The 14,667-nt window shown below is 40.7% G+C and overlaps 1 protein-coding gene across 1 annotated transcript; it reads right to left on the bottom strand.

The window, feature by feature from the left end:
- Nucleotides 1-8,387: 8,387 nt before the first annotated feature.
- LOC111966307 (ciliary microtubule inner protein 1) lies at nucleotides 8,388-13,956 on the bottom strand. The gene is made up of 4 exons (XM_023990874.2): nucleotides 13,844-13,956; nucleotides 13,232-13,313; nucleotides 12,915-13,013; nucleotides 8,388-9,662 (listed from the first exon to the last, which is right to left on the bottom strand). The coding sequence occupies exons 1-4, from the start codon at nucleotides 13,906-13,908 to the stop codon at nucleotides 9,507-9,509; spliced, it is 402 nt and encodes a 133-aa protein (XP_023846642.1). The 5' UTR covers nucleotides 13,909-13,956; the 3' UTR covers nucleotides 8,388-9,506.
- Between the last annotated feature and the right edge of the window lie 711 nt (nucleotides 13,957-14,667).

The following is a 14,667-nucleotide window of genomic DNA, read 5'->3' on the forward strand; positions in this document are numbered from 1 at the left end:
GTGTATCAAGAATGGTCCACCACCCATACAGCCAACTTGACACAACTGTGGGAAGTATTGGAGTCAACATGGGTCAGCATCCCTGTGGAACGCTTTTGACACCTTGTAGAGTCCATGCCCTGACGAATTGAGGCTGTTCTGGGGGCAAAAGGGGAGGGCTGCAAATGTATATTTTGCATTTGTGAAATTATTTTGATGTGATATGAAAGTAAAGGGCTTTATGTTTCTAGAACCATACCGCAATTGGGAATCAATTCACGGTTAGACRGAGTATTTGGCTGTTTTGGCTGCCAGATACATTCTACCTCTGAAAATAACATATAAGGTCCTTGGACCTTTAGGAGTAACAGGCTCCGTAAATGTACATCTTGGATGTTTTCCCAAATTCTGTTATATACTTTCCCAAATTAAGTTTTCTGTTTTATTTTCAAAATTTAAAATTGTTCATAGAGAAATAATGAAATTGGATGTTATGAATCCATGTCAATGGTTAAATCACATCAGAAGACCATTTTTTGATGTTGTTTAATTGTTTATCTTTCCTTTTAATTGCGCATCTAGTGAATGAGGAATMTGCCATCTAATGTGCTGGTCTAGCGATGCTTCTGTACTGGTTCTGCTCATTTCATGGCAAAGTTTTCAAATAACAAATAATAGATACAAATGATATATTTACTTCCTCATGACATACTTCTGCCAGGTAAGCCTACTTTGCAGTTAACATTTAATTGAGAAGGTTTTGAAGAAAGTATTTCTGTGTCACGACTTCTGCCGAAGTCGGTTCCTCTCCTTGTTCGGGCGGTGTTCGGCGGTCGACGTCACCGGTCTTCTAGCCATCGCCGATCCATTTTTCATTTTCCATTTGTTTTGTCTTGTTTTCCCACACACCTGTTTTTCWTTCCCTCATTACGTGTTGTGTATTTAACCCTCTGTTCCCCCCATGTCTTTGTGTGGTATTGTTTGTTTGTAAGTGCTTGTGCACATGTTGACTGGTGCGCATCGGGTTTTATACGCAAGTTGTTATTTTCTTGATGCCGTTGGTTTTGGAATGAAACTGCTCCGGCTATTACCTAGTTCTGCTCTCCTGCGTCTGACTTCCCTGCCACCAGTTACGCACCCCTTACATTCTGTCAACCCACAAGACGGTTATCACATCAACTGGCTACACACGGAGTGATAGACAAACCTGCGCACCACATAGACAGACGCGCAATATTGCTGAAAAATATTTGGTAGATATTTTGTTAGTGGCTAACCAGAGGTTTGAAAAATGTCAATGTTGCGTTGATTAGATAGTAGSTGGGAGCTTGCGGTGTCGGAGACTTGAGATTTGTTTATGACAGTTTGCGATGGAACACGTGAAAAATTGCATTTATTTTTGGAATTGTTTGGCGAGCTACTCATAGGTGGGCTGCGAGCTACTGGTATGTCATGGAAAGAGCAGTACTCCTAATGTTTTGTACACTCAGTGTACATTTCTTGTGTTTCCAAAACCGTATCATAAGCAATGTGTGTTAACATTTAGTGCAAACGTCGTGGCTCTTAACAAAAGTCCCCCGGGAACAAGATACCCTCACCAATAGGCACTARATGTAGTTAGCGTCTATGAATGGGCTATATTATACATGTATTTAGCTAGTTCGGCTATCTTAGCTCAGTGACGAGTGCTAGCTTGGTGTGATCATAGCTAACCTTGCTAGYTAGCTAGCTCAATGACTCATTACCCTTTCTGTATATAAGCATACAACAGAGCCTTAGCTATTCATTGAGTCTATTCCTCGTTTATGCTGTATGCAATAACTAATCTAGCTATCTAACATTTTATTTTTAGCACTTCACTGATGGAAAGCCAAGCGAAATATGTCCTAACCCTGTAGATGCAGGGAGCACATGGCTGGAACAACATCCTTCAGATGACCTCCAAACAAAAGGTTGCCAGCTATTTTAACAAAGTAGCTATCAGCCTAGCGTAACTGTGACTGTTGGTGAAGATGTAAATAATGACAGACCACATTTTGTTTATGATAATTTCATATATTGTTTGTCAGAGCGCTGTTTTAACATATTATGCTAACAGTACATAGGCTAACATAAGCAATGAACTTATATTTAATAATTGCAATTTTAACATGAGTATTTTTGTATATGCAACGGTGCGATCCATCCCAAGATTAAATTTTTTAACATTTTATTTAACATTTATTTAACTAGGCAAGTCAGTTAAGAACAAATTTATTTTTTACGATGATGGCCTATCCCGACCAAACCCAGATGACGCTGGGCCAATTGTGCGCCACCCTATGGGACTCCCAATCACGGCTGGATGTGATACAGTCTGGATACACTATATGTGGACACCCCTTCAAATTAGTAGATTTGGCTATTTCAGCTACAACCATTGCTGACAAGTGTATAAAATCGAGTACACAGCCATGAAATCTTAACGCTACAGCATTCAAAGACATTCTAGACGATTCTATGTTCTAATTTTGTGGCAACAATTTGGGTAAGGCCCTTTACTGTTTCAGCATGACAATGCACCCATCCACAAAGCCAGGTCCTTACAGATATGGTTTGTCGAGATTGGTTTGGAAGATCTTGACTGGCCAGCACAGAGCCCCGACCTCAACCCATTCGAAAATCTTTGGGATTAATGGGAACACTGACCGCGAGCCAGATATTTATCCCCTCACCCKCTTTGATCACGTGGAAATCCTTGATTGAGGACACATGATCCTCCATGGTCATGCCCCTCGCACTAAAGGGACACTTCACCTCCAGCACTCCACTCATGACATTGCCACAGGTAACTGCATCAGGCGAAGCTCCTAGAAAAGGTAGGCTGGGCCACAAGAGTAGACTGCAGCTGAGCAGGTGCCTATCTGGGAATTTCTTGAGGTACATTGATAGCCTTTTTAGATAGCTTATCGGCTCGGAAGATACTTGTTTTGGACTGCACAAATGCCTCTGTCACTTTTGTTATTTTTGTGACTTCGCTAAATTTAGATGCTGTGATTCTCCCTTCTCTCTCCTGGTGCCACTGCTCAGAGCTGCCTTGTTCCCATGTTTGGTGCCGTCTTTCCCTGTGTATATCTGACAACATTTGAAGACCCACAGTATGGTGTTGATGGAGGTGGTGCTAGATGATGATTGGTCGAGGGGAAGCTGCAAAAGTTTATCATACTTTTCATAAGTTACAAAAATGACAAAATAATATCTTCTTTGGGTTTTAAGATTTCACAGAGGAGCATCGCCATACAGAGGGAGACCGAGATAAACAAGAGTAGCAATACAAGGATATAACATCTATAGAAGATACAGGAATGCTTATGGGGGATGTGTTGCTGTATATATTCCGAGCTATATCCCTGTAATGCTTAGAGAAGATCTCATAGCAAGTGTTATTGAAGTGTTGTGGTTGCAGGTAGGGCTGTTGCGGTGATCGTATTGAAGGCAGTCAAATTCCACGCAACCGTTTAGTCACGGTAATTAGGCTTCTACAAGCTCTGATGCTGTTGATGGTCATTAGTAGCCAACCAAACTTGCCAACTGCCTGGTACTCAGCACTCTATTGTACCTCTAATCACTCTGACATCAATAAATCCAATCAAACACTTCATGAGAGCCCATGAGCTCATGTTGCGCAACATTTCTAGTCTATGCAATTGTATGAGAAACAGAATGATGGCCTCAATTAAAAAGAGGAGGAGCTCATCAGCTTTTTATAGGCTAGGGGTACTATATTTATTTCTCAACTTTCTTTATATTAAGCACATTGCTTACATGAGTATAGCTAATCTGGCTGGCATGAAAATGAACCACAGGACAAATGTCCTCCATTCGCTATTTGAGTGAACAGATTACATGTATTTTTCCCCCTCCCCCTGTTTTGAGACAGGTGCATGATAATGGTCCATTCTAAATCAAAACAAATTTCACACATACAGTATCAGTCAAAAGCTTGGACACACCTACCCATTCAAGGGTTTTTCTTTATAGCCACCCTTTGCCTTGATGACAGCTTTGCAAMCTCTTGGCATTCTCTCAACCAGCTTAATGATGTAGTCACCTGGAATGCATTTCAATTAACAGGTGTGCCTTGTTCAAAGTTAATTTGTGGAATTTCTTTCCTTCTTAATATGTTTGAGGGTCCAGTTTGGTGAAGAATTGGGCCTTATGGGCCATCTCCAAGGCGGCGGACATCAGGCGTAGGGGTTAACGATTCTTAATCGTAATCCTGTTCAGCCCTCTGCAATCAATGCAGGGACACAGATCTCCATCCTTCTTTCCCATGAAGAAGAAGCCTACTCCAGCTGGGGATGTAGAGGAGCGAATGAAACCTGCCTCCAGCGACTCCCAGATGTAATTGTCCATGACTGCTGCTTCAGGGGTTGAGAGGGAGTACAGACGGTTCCTGGGAGGGGTGGAGCCGGGTAGGCATTCTATGGCGCAGTCGTATAAATGATGAGGAGGGAGCGAGAGTGGTGGATTGCCTCTTACTGAAGGCCTCCCGGAGGTCGAARTACTCGGGAGGGAGAGCGGAAAAGTCTTGGTCTTCAATGGATGCCAGGGAACACGGCAGGGCAGTCCGCCAATCAGTTGTGTTGTGACAAGGTAGGGGTGGTATACAGAAGATAGCCCTATTTGGTAAAAGACCATGTCCATATTATGGCAAGAACAGCTAAAATAAGCAGAGAGAAATGACAGTCCGTCATTACTTTAAGACATGAAGGTCAGTCAAACCGGAACATTTCAAGAACTTTGAACGTTTCTTCAAGTGCAGTCGCAAAAACCATCAAGTGCTATGATGAAACTGGCTCTCATGAGGACCGCCACAGGAAAGGAAGACCCAGAGTTACCTCTGCTGCAGAGGATAAGTTCATTAGCGTTAACTGCACCTCAGATTGATAGTTCAAGTAACAGACACATCTCAATATCAACTGTTCATAGGAGACTGCGTGAATCAGGCCTTTGTGGTCGAAATGCTGCAAAGAAACCACCTCTRAAGGACACCAATAAGAAAAAAAGACTTGCTTGGGCCGAGAAACACGAGCAATGGACATTAGACTGGTGGAAATGAGTCCAAATTTGAGAGACGCAGAGTAGGTGAACGGATGATCTCTGCATGTGTGGTTCCCACCGTGAAGCATGGAGGAGGAGGTGTGATGGCRAGGGGGTGCTTTTCTGGTGATACTGTCAGTGAGTTATTTAGAATTCAAGGCACACTTAACCAGCATGGCTACCACAGCATTCTGCAGCGATACGCCATCCCATTTGGTTTGCGCGTAGTGGGACTATAATTTGTTTGTAAACAGGACAATGACCCAACACACCTCCAGGCTGTGTAAGAGTTATTTGATGAAGAAGGAGAGTGATGGAGTGGTGTATTAGATCACCTGGCCTCCACAATCACCCGACCTCAACCCAATTGAGATGGTGTTCTGATATCCAGAAGTTATTTTCTGTCATAAGAGACAGTAGCATCAACATTATGTTAAAAATAAGTTACAAACAATGCRTAATAGCACAATTRGTTAGGAGCCCGTAAAACGGCAGCCTTCCCCTCTGGCGGCATTTTCCTGTGTTTTAAGCATTCTTGTGGACTTACATCTTTTTTATTCTATTAAAAAAGGGTGATTTTGATAGCAAAAACCTGAAAAATTGGGGGAAAWTTTTACCTGGAAACAGAGAAAACAGAATTTGGGAAAATACAAAACGGAATCAGGCAAAAAAATGTAACGTGATTTTTTAGGGCCCTATGTATGCTATGCTCAGCTAACCTGTGTATCCTCCCTGGGGGCAGAGATGCTTAGAGGTGTTAGGTTCTAAATATATTATAGTAAGAACCCAACGGACACTATGAAAGCTTAAACCAAGTTTATTCATCCCAAAGGATCGAACAGCTGAACAGACAAAGACATATTCACACAAACACTGATATTTAACCTTTTCTCCTATGCTGAATCTTCTCCTACACAACTGAACAGCCAATGCATCTCTGTTGCTCGACAGAACCTTAGTGATATCTGTCTTCCTCACTTCATCTGACCTGACCTGTGCCTCAAAGTGCTCACTCCACCCCAACTCACGGCTGTCATGGTGACTGGTACCAGATTGTGTCTCTTCTCCTCCCAGAGGATCCCTCTAACAATAACATATCCTGACATAATGTAAACGTTATACATTACCCTTTCTTCCTCAGTGACATGAATAAGTATATTTCATATTCTTAGAACCCAACAGGGGGCAGAGGCTCCACCTTTCCGGCCACTTATCCAGCTCCAGCCCAGAGGCATTCACATTGTCCAAATCCATTGTAAAAAATAGTTTGGTATTTATTTAAAACTTAAACTATGCCTCATTGTCTTCTGTGCTCTATTTTTACACATACTGCATATACTATGGTATTCTAGTAGGAGTGTATAAAAGTGTAGTAGTGCGAGTGTTTATTTCTGATGAAATGTGTGATCTAACTGACGTACAATCCAAAGTAATAAAGTTGATATAGTAGTACATCAAAGTAATCAGACCAATTGTTTTACTACATTTAACTTTGACTCTATTTAGTTGCTTTGTTTAAGTAAACAATTTTAAACAGATGAAGCAAGCCCCACAATTTTACTTTATGTAAAGTTACCATCTCGTTTAATTTGCTATTCAATTCATGAGAGGGCACAGTCATGTATTACACATAGCATATCTTTATGTATTTCTTTGATGCTACAAAGTGAAGGATTTTGTGCATCATATTTTATCATGTGTTTCAGTCTGAAGGGTGGATTTAATATTGTGGAACAACACAAACACTTATGTGAAGGTGTGGGTACATAGGCAAAATAATCTGCTTGGAATTACAAAACCTTTTGAAAAATGTAAAATATTCAATTCCTTTTTCAATTAAAAATGTAAGTTATGCCTTTGAAAACAATCATATGGTCCTGTGGCTTCGACCCTTAGAGCCTGTCTTTGTTGTTGCGTGAGTGACTGAGGTCTGTGGCTTTTTACGTCGAGGTCGCGGGAGAGCTGGTGTATGGCTGTGTAGAAATGTCAGTGCAGGGACAGGCCCACTAGTGTGTCTGTCTGCCACTTTAGTCTAGCAGACTGGGGGGAACGTCTGAGAGGAAGAGTCACCCGGCTAAGGTTAAGAGCAGGGCATTGTCTGTGTGCCAAACTGCCAATCCATCATAGCATGTGGCTCTGTACCAATATCCATCATACCACCTTGAATAAAGCAATGTATTGGGCATGTATGGGTATTTGAATGTACCGAATGGTTAAATGACAACCAGAACACAAACATGTTTTCAGTTGTCCTCAATTCATAGAACATCCACAGAATAGTAACAGTTTCCTAGTAGCATTTCAGAAGTGTAAAACATTTTTATCCAACATAATTTTCATTATTATGAAATCAGCATATCCCCCTCTACTGTTAGACAGCAGTTTGGCTTGTATTCCAGGCAGCTTCATAATAGTAGATCTGGAATGTGTGTAATGCGTTGCGCCCTTAGGTAGAATTAGTAAATTGCAACAGCAAAAAAATTATGTCAGTGCAGCTGTAGCCTTGCATTAAGCTCAGTATGACAGTGCCATATGTGTTGCACTGATGGGCAAGACATGTGCCAAAATGAATGTGCTCAACAAGTATGGATTTCACATTATTGGGAAATCTGTGACCAAAATACGCGACACGTATCCTTCGCATAGAGTTGAGCAGGCTGTTGATTGTGGCCTGTGGAATGTTGTCCCACTCCTCTGCAATAGATGTGCGAAGTTGCTGGATATTGGCGGGAACTGGAACACACTGTCGTACATGTTGATCCAGAGCATCCCAACCCCACCGCCATCATGGGGCACTCTGTTCACAACGTTGACATCAGCAAACCGCTCGTCCACACGATGCCAAATACGTGGTCTGCAGTTGTGAGGCCAGTTGGACATACTGCCAAATTCTCTAAAACAACGTTTGAGATGGCTTATGATAGAGAAATGAACATTTAATTCTCTGGCAACAGCTATGGTGGACATTCCTGCAGTCAGCTTGCCAATTGCATGCTCACTCAAAACTTGAGACATCTGTGGCATTGTGTTGTGTGACAAAACTGCACATTTTAGAGTGGCCTTTTATTGTCCCCAGCACCTGTGTAATGATCACGCTGTTTAATCAGCTCCTTGATATACCACACCTATCAGGTGGATGGATTATTTTAGCAAAGRACAAATGCTCTCTAACATGGATGTAAACAAATTTGTGCACAACATTTGAGATAAATATGCTTATTGTGCATCTGAAAAATTTCTGGGAACTTTTATTTCAGCTCATGAAACATGGGACCAACATTTTACGTGTTGCGTTTATATTTTTGTTCAGTGTAGTAGGAAATACTTTCTGGTACCTGGCTAATAATTAAACATAGCTGGTAAATGGTTTCTAGTGATGCTTGATTTAATGAATCCACATCTTAGTAAATATTTGGTAATTTCTATATGGTAAAATAGTGCTACCCAGCTTCTCTATGCAAATACTTTTTAATATAAACAAATAGATTGTGAATACATCCAATTGGTAGTTACAGTCTTGTCCCATCGCTGCAACTCCCCTAAGGACTTGGGAGAGGCGAAGGTCGAGAGCCATGCGTCCTCCGAAACACGACCCTGCCAAGCCACACTGCTTCTTGACACACTGCTCACTTAACCTGGAAGAAAGTCGCACCAATGTGTTGGAGGAAACACCGTCCAGCTGGCAATCGGGGTCAGCTTGCAGGCACCCAGCCCGCCACATGGGACAAGGAAATCCTGAACCCTCCCCTAACCCGGACGACGCTGGGCCAATTGTGCGCCGCCTCATGGGTCTCCCGGCCACTCGAGAGCTACTTTAATTTGTTATAAAAATCTTAATTTGTTATAACAATCTTATGAAACCGAACAGAATATAGGCTAAATTGCAAGATAAGATATTGATACATGGTCAACCATACTGCCATTGAAAAAATCATACCAAGTATATCAAATATGAACAAACATTGTTTAAAATTCCCTCCTCAAAATGAAAATGTTGGACCTTAACTAATACATTACATTTGTGGGAATACAACACCATTGACTACATGATAATGAAAGGAGAGAACATTAGATCCTATAAATGATTGTCATTGGATCAAAATAACCAAGCACCCATTGTGGTAATTTTGTTGGATATAGTATGCAATATTTGTGTTGAAATTAAATGTGAGACAGACAGAAGTAAATAAGAGCAGATTAATAGTATTTTGTATTGATTAGTGAGAATTTATCAATATTTAGTAATATATTTAAAAAATGCTGATAGTGCTAATTTCATAGGATTTAAGAGTATGTGAGTACAAAAAGGAGGAAGCGAGGAGGACAAAGACAAACAAGAGCAGGGGATAAGGGAAAGTCATATATTGAGTAGTCATCAATATTGAGTCTGTGCACGGCATCGCCAAGGCCTAGGAGGTAGGTGTCATGGCAGAAGAGGGTTTTTTTCAGCTGCAGGCGTCGAAGGCCCAGCCCAGCTCCTTCAGGAAGCTCTTCTTCCCACACTGGACATTTCCGTAGCGCTCCAACTGCAACTCGGGCACGGCCGAGCGCCAGCCAATCTGAGCCTGGGTGGTCTGGGGAACTGGGGGAGAGGGTCCCACCTGCAACCGACCTCAGTGTCACACATAGCCCAGCATTACTGTCTGCAAATGGCACCCTATTCCCAACATAATGTACGACTTTCGACCAGAGCCCTATCATTGTCTTCCAACAGGTGGGGTCACTGCTACGCGACGTCATCACGCTAACTGACGTAAGACAATTGGATCCCTATAGGTCATGGTCAAAAGTAGTGCACTATATACATTTTTGTTATGTAGTGGTGCAACGGATTACATGTAATGTAAGGGATTACAAAAACCAGCAAAARAAATCAGCAAAAATATTGTAAACAGATTACAGATACTTTTGAAAAAGTAGATGATTACTTTGAAATTCAGAAAGGATGTTTGCGGAAAAAATTCTTTGACACTTCTCTGTTTTCTCAATGACRTTCAAATCATCATTGAAAAAAGGCACACGTTTAAGTTTGTTCCACCTGAGCGAGTCTGACCACAAGTCAGAGACCACTATGATGACACACCAAATGTGTTTCATGGATCGCGGGAAAAGAAAAGAGCAGGAATAGGYTTTTGTAGGCTGCAGTCCAAGCTATGTCTTCCAATGGTGTGACTGCTGTTGGCATCCAACGATTATCCAACGTGAATAAACGCTTGGAGGTAAGGATAACAGCAGTGGTTTAGTCTACGGCAGTAGTCCAGGACTCCTTCAAACATTCAATCTCCAGCTGCGTACCCCCTCTAGCACCAGGGTCAGCGCACTCTCAAATGTTGTTTTTTGCCATCATTGTAAGCCTGCCACACACACACACTATAAGATACATTTTATAAACATAAGAATAAGTGTGAGTTTTTGTCACAACCCGGCTCGTGGGAAGTGACAAAGAGCTCTTATAGGACCAGGGCACAAATAATAATATAATAATAATCAATCATTTTGCTCTTTATTTAACCATCTTACATATAAAACTAACCACAGGTTAATGAGAAGGGTGTGCTTGAAAGGATGCACATAACGCTGCAATGTTGGGTTGTATTGGAGAGTCTCAGTCTTAAATAATYTTCCACACAGTCTGTGCCTGTATTTAGTTTTCATGCCAATGAGGGTCGAGAATTCACTCTCACATAGGTACATGGTTGCAAAGGGCATCAGTGTCTTAGCAGCACGATTTGCTAAGGAAGGWTACTCTGAGCGCAGCCCAATCCAGAAATCTGGCAGTGGCTTCTGATTAAATTCAATTTTCACAGAACCGCTTGTTGCAATTTCGATGAGGCTATCTTGTTTAGATATCGGTAAGTGCACTTGGAGGCAGGGCATGAAAGGGATAACGAATCCAGTTGTTTGTGTCATCCGTTTCGGGAAAGTACCTGCGTAATTGCGCACCCTACACACTCAGGTGCTTCGCTATATCACATTTGAYATTGTCCGTAAGCTTGAGTTCATTTGCACACAAGAAATCATACAATGATGGAAAGACCTGTGTGTTGTCCTTGTTAATGCAGACAGAGAAGAGCGCCAATTTCTTAATCATAGCCTCAATTTTGTCCCGCACATTGAATGTAGTTGCAATCCTAGATTCAGATCTTTCAGGCGAGAAAAAACATCACCCAGATAGGCCAGTCGTGTGAAAAACTCATCATCATGCAAGCGGTGAGACAAGTGAAAATTCTGGTCAGTAAAGAAAACTTTAAGCTTGTCTTAAATTTAAAAACATTTGTCAATACTTTGCCTCTTGATAACCAGCGCACTTCTATATGCTGTAAAAGCGTTACATGGTCGCTGCCCATATCATTGCCTAGTGCAATAAATACACGAGAGTTCAGGGGCCTTGCTTTAACAAAGTTAACCATTTTCAGTAGTGTCCAAAACGTCTTTCAAGCTGTCAGGCATTCCCTTGGCAGCTATAGCCTCTCGGTGGATGCTGCAGTGTATCCAAGTGGGGTCGGGAGCAACTGCTTGCACATGCGTTTACCACTCCACTATGTCTCCGTGTCATGGCTTTTGCGCCATCAGTACAGATACCAATATGAGCAGCAGCTACATTTGGCTACATACGGACCGTTAGTGGAATTCCCGCGAGAGAATAATGGTTAATGTGATTGGATGTTAATTATTTGACTAGGCTACCTGTATTTGACATTGTATTGTTATTTCGCTGAACACTAGATTGTTTAATTGTATTTTTTTGCTGTGAAACGAGACGACGCAGGCGAGAAAAAAAACTCATCCAAATGTATATCCCCGTTGGAAAATAGAAATGGCCTTTTTGAAATGTGAAAAAAATATCTATATATATTTTTTAATGTGAATCACATTTTAATTTGTCGTACCCCCGACGGGACTGAGCGTACCCCTGGGGGTATACCTGGTCTACGGCAATACGGATATCACTTATTATTGATATCTACATAGCGCATTGATGTGAATCACACTGCTGCTCTCTCATTTAGCTATTGGCGCCTTACGTATTGTATTTGAACCCAATAATGGTTGAATTCAAGAAGTTTAAGCTGCCTATCAATCATTGTTTTTGAAACCAGTGGACAGCCAGTAAAAAATGCACTCGAGCAACAGCTGCACAGTGCAGATCCAAACCTATGTAATACAAGTGGTGCTTTTTTTTCTTCAGTAGTGCTCAAAGCATGCCATTCCATGAGCGCTGCATTTATTTTTCAACTCGAATCAATGAATCCAATCAGTCCTCCATGACAACAAAATCATAAACAACAGAGAAGGGCTGGCTAATAAATCCTTAGTTTTGGGGTCATGCTTAGGTGAAACAATTTGGCTAATCTATACTTCCATATTTCCAAGTCCTATTCTTGAAGATCAAGGGGTATAACATTTATTGGAATGACTGGAATTCTGMTAGACTTTGGTTTTTATTGTAAATATATAATTTAATTGTATTGTTATATGTAGTAGAAAGCGATGGGTTAGAAGAAGCCTACATAACCCAAAGCATAAAGTAAAATTTTACATATATATATGGCCAGCTATGTAAACTTTAACATTGATTTATCCTGCAATAGATGTTGTTCAATTGGTAACATACATTTTTGTCTTCTTCTAATGCCTCTTAAGGGGAAAGTAATCTAAAAGTAACAATATTTGAGTTTGGGTAATCGAAAAGTTACGTTACTGATTACAATTTTGGACAGGTAACTAGTAACTGTAACGGATTACATTTAGAAAGTATCCTACCCATCCCTGGTTGTGCACTACTATTTAGTGCACTCCCTTTGACCAGGGCCTTACTTGACCTTGACCCAAAGGAGTTTGTAAGGACTCACTTGGATGTATTTCTCAGGTGGGGTAGGGGGTCGTGTTTTAAGATGTTGGGGAAGCTCCAATTTGACAACGTCCTTCAGCTTGTTGCTCTCCTCCTGCATCTGTAAACATTGCATGAAATATCTGAACATCTGAAGAAACTCATAGATAAGTGATCGATCAACCCATTAACTTTGATTTTATTGTTTTGATTCAAATGCAGCCCAGTTCAGTCTGTCCCTACCTGGCTAATCAATAGAGGCTATAGGGTTGTATGGTTGTATTCTGAAGAAGTAGAACTTGTTCTGTGTTCATACTGCATCAGGTTTCACTGGCTTACCTCCTTGTAGGACTTGGTCAAGAATCCCCATTTATTGGGCCAGGCCTTGGCTGACTGAAGCTCTATTTTGACATGAACTTTCCTGAAAATAAATCAAAGACATGTATAAGGCTTTTGAACAAACATTGGACCTGCAAAACATGGCTCCTAAATAAATTAACACAGATCAGAGAACCAAATATTTCAAAAACAAAGATAGTTTCAACGATAATGTAGAGAGAGTAGGCTAATCCTCTACTGAACCTGAGTAAAATCAATATATTCTATACTACTACTGCTACTAATGCTAGTACTACTACTACTACCAGCCTACAACTACTTGTTCTACTACTACTTCTACTACTACTACTACTACTACTACTACTACTGAACTTGCCTACTACTACCACCACCACCACCATTAACTACTGCTAACCAATCCACCATTACTGCAGTACCACTACTGCCACTACTACAATAACAATAACACATCCTCATCTTGAACAAAAGTGACAAACCTTGTGCTATATAAAAAAAAGAAAGTCGAATTTGTCAGCAAAATTCAAGGAATACACAATATAACATTTAATTGCATTTGTTTTGTTGTAAACTCATAGACTTTAAAGAGTTTACCAGATTTCATCTTTATCCACAAAGCTGCATTCTTTACCAGATCCAAGTGGTTTGCAGGCTGCCATCTATGCTGGCAAGCGTGTCTGTCTCTCTGTAGTGTATGTGACTTCTCACCTTTCAGTCTTATATAGTYTTGTATGTTATACGAACAGATATGTTTACCATCACCATAGCAACATAGTGGAGTCAGAGAAACTATCCTTTTGTGTATCCTTGGAAACAATTCCAAATCATTTGAATGTCACACATTGTGTAAAATTAGAAACAATTTGAGTAAACAATAATGAGTGTTGTAATGGACTTGGAYTATATACGTACATCTTTTTAACTGACATTTTTAAGTTAATAATCAGCACCCCCTTTTGAGCAGCAATTGCTCACATCAATTTATACATGTCTTCCTGCAATGCATTTAAAATTACAGTTTTTATAGCAAATAAGGTMAATTGAATTGTGACTTCCTTAAAGCTTAAATGCCACTGTTAAATGGCGTCGATGATAGTGATTTAGCACTCTTAGCAATACCTGTTGAATATTTAAATAAAAAGGCATTTGTCCTGACCTAAAGGTCAGACCTCAGAGGTCCCAAAGCTGGATAACTACCTCCATAACGTCTCCTACCTTACAGTAATCACAGAGCAGTAGTACAAGTTTACAATTTACAATTGGCTCATTCATCCCCCTCCTCTCCCCTGTAACTATTCCCCAGGTCGTTGCTGCAAATGAGAACGTGTTCTCAGTCAACTTACCTGGTAAAATAACGGTGAAATAAAATTAAAAAAAACAAGCTGACTCAATGTAATAGTACTACTCTTAGCAGATGC

This window comes from Salvelinus sp. IW2-2015, linkage group LG1, assembly GCF_002910315.2.
Source record: "Salvelinus sp. IW2-2015 linkage group LG1, ASM291031v2, whole genome shotgun sequence".
NCBI lineage: Eukaryota > Metazoa > Chordata > Actinopteri > Salmoniformes > Salmonidae > Salvelinus > Salvelinus sp. IW2-2015.

What these genes read in the sequence shown, in the direction of transcription:
- LOC111966307 (XM_023990874.2), bottom strand. Translation starts at nt 13,908, where the DNA reads ATGGCAGCCTGCAAACCACTTGGATCTGGTAAAGAATGCAGCTTTGTG. An exon ending in GTGGATAAAGATGAAATCTG is followed by an intron (nt 13,314 to 13,843) that starts GTAAACTCTTTA and finishes ATTTATTTTCAG; the next exon opens with GAAAGTTCATGTCAAAATAG. An exon ending in CACCTGAGAAATACATCCAA is followed by an intron (nt 9,663 to 12,914) that starts GTGAGTCCTTAC and finishes GGTCGGTTGCAG; the next exon opens with GTGGGACCCTCTCCCCCAGT.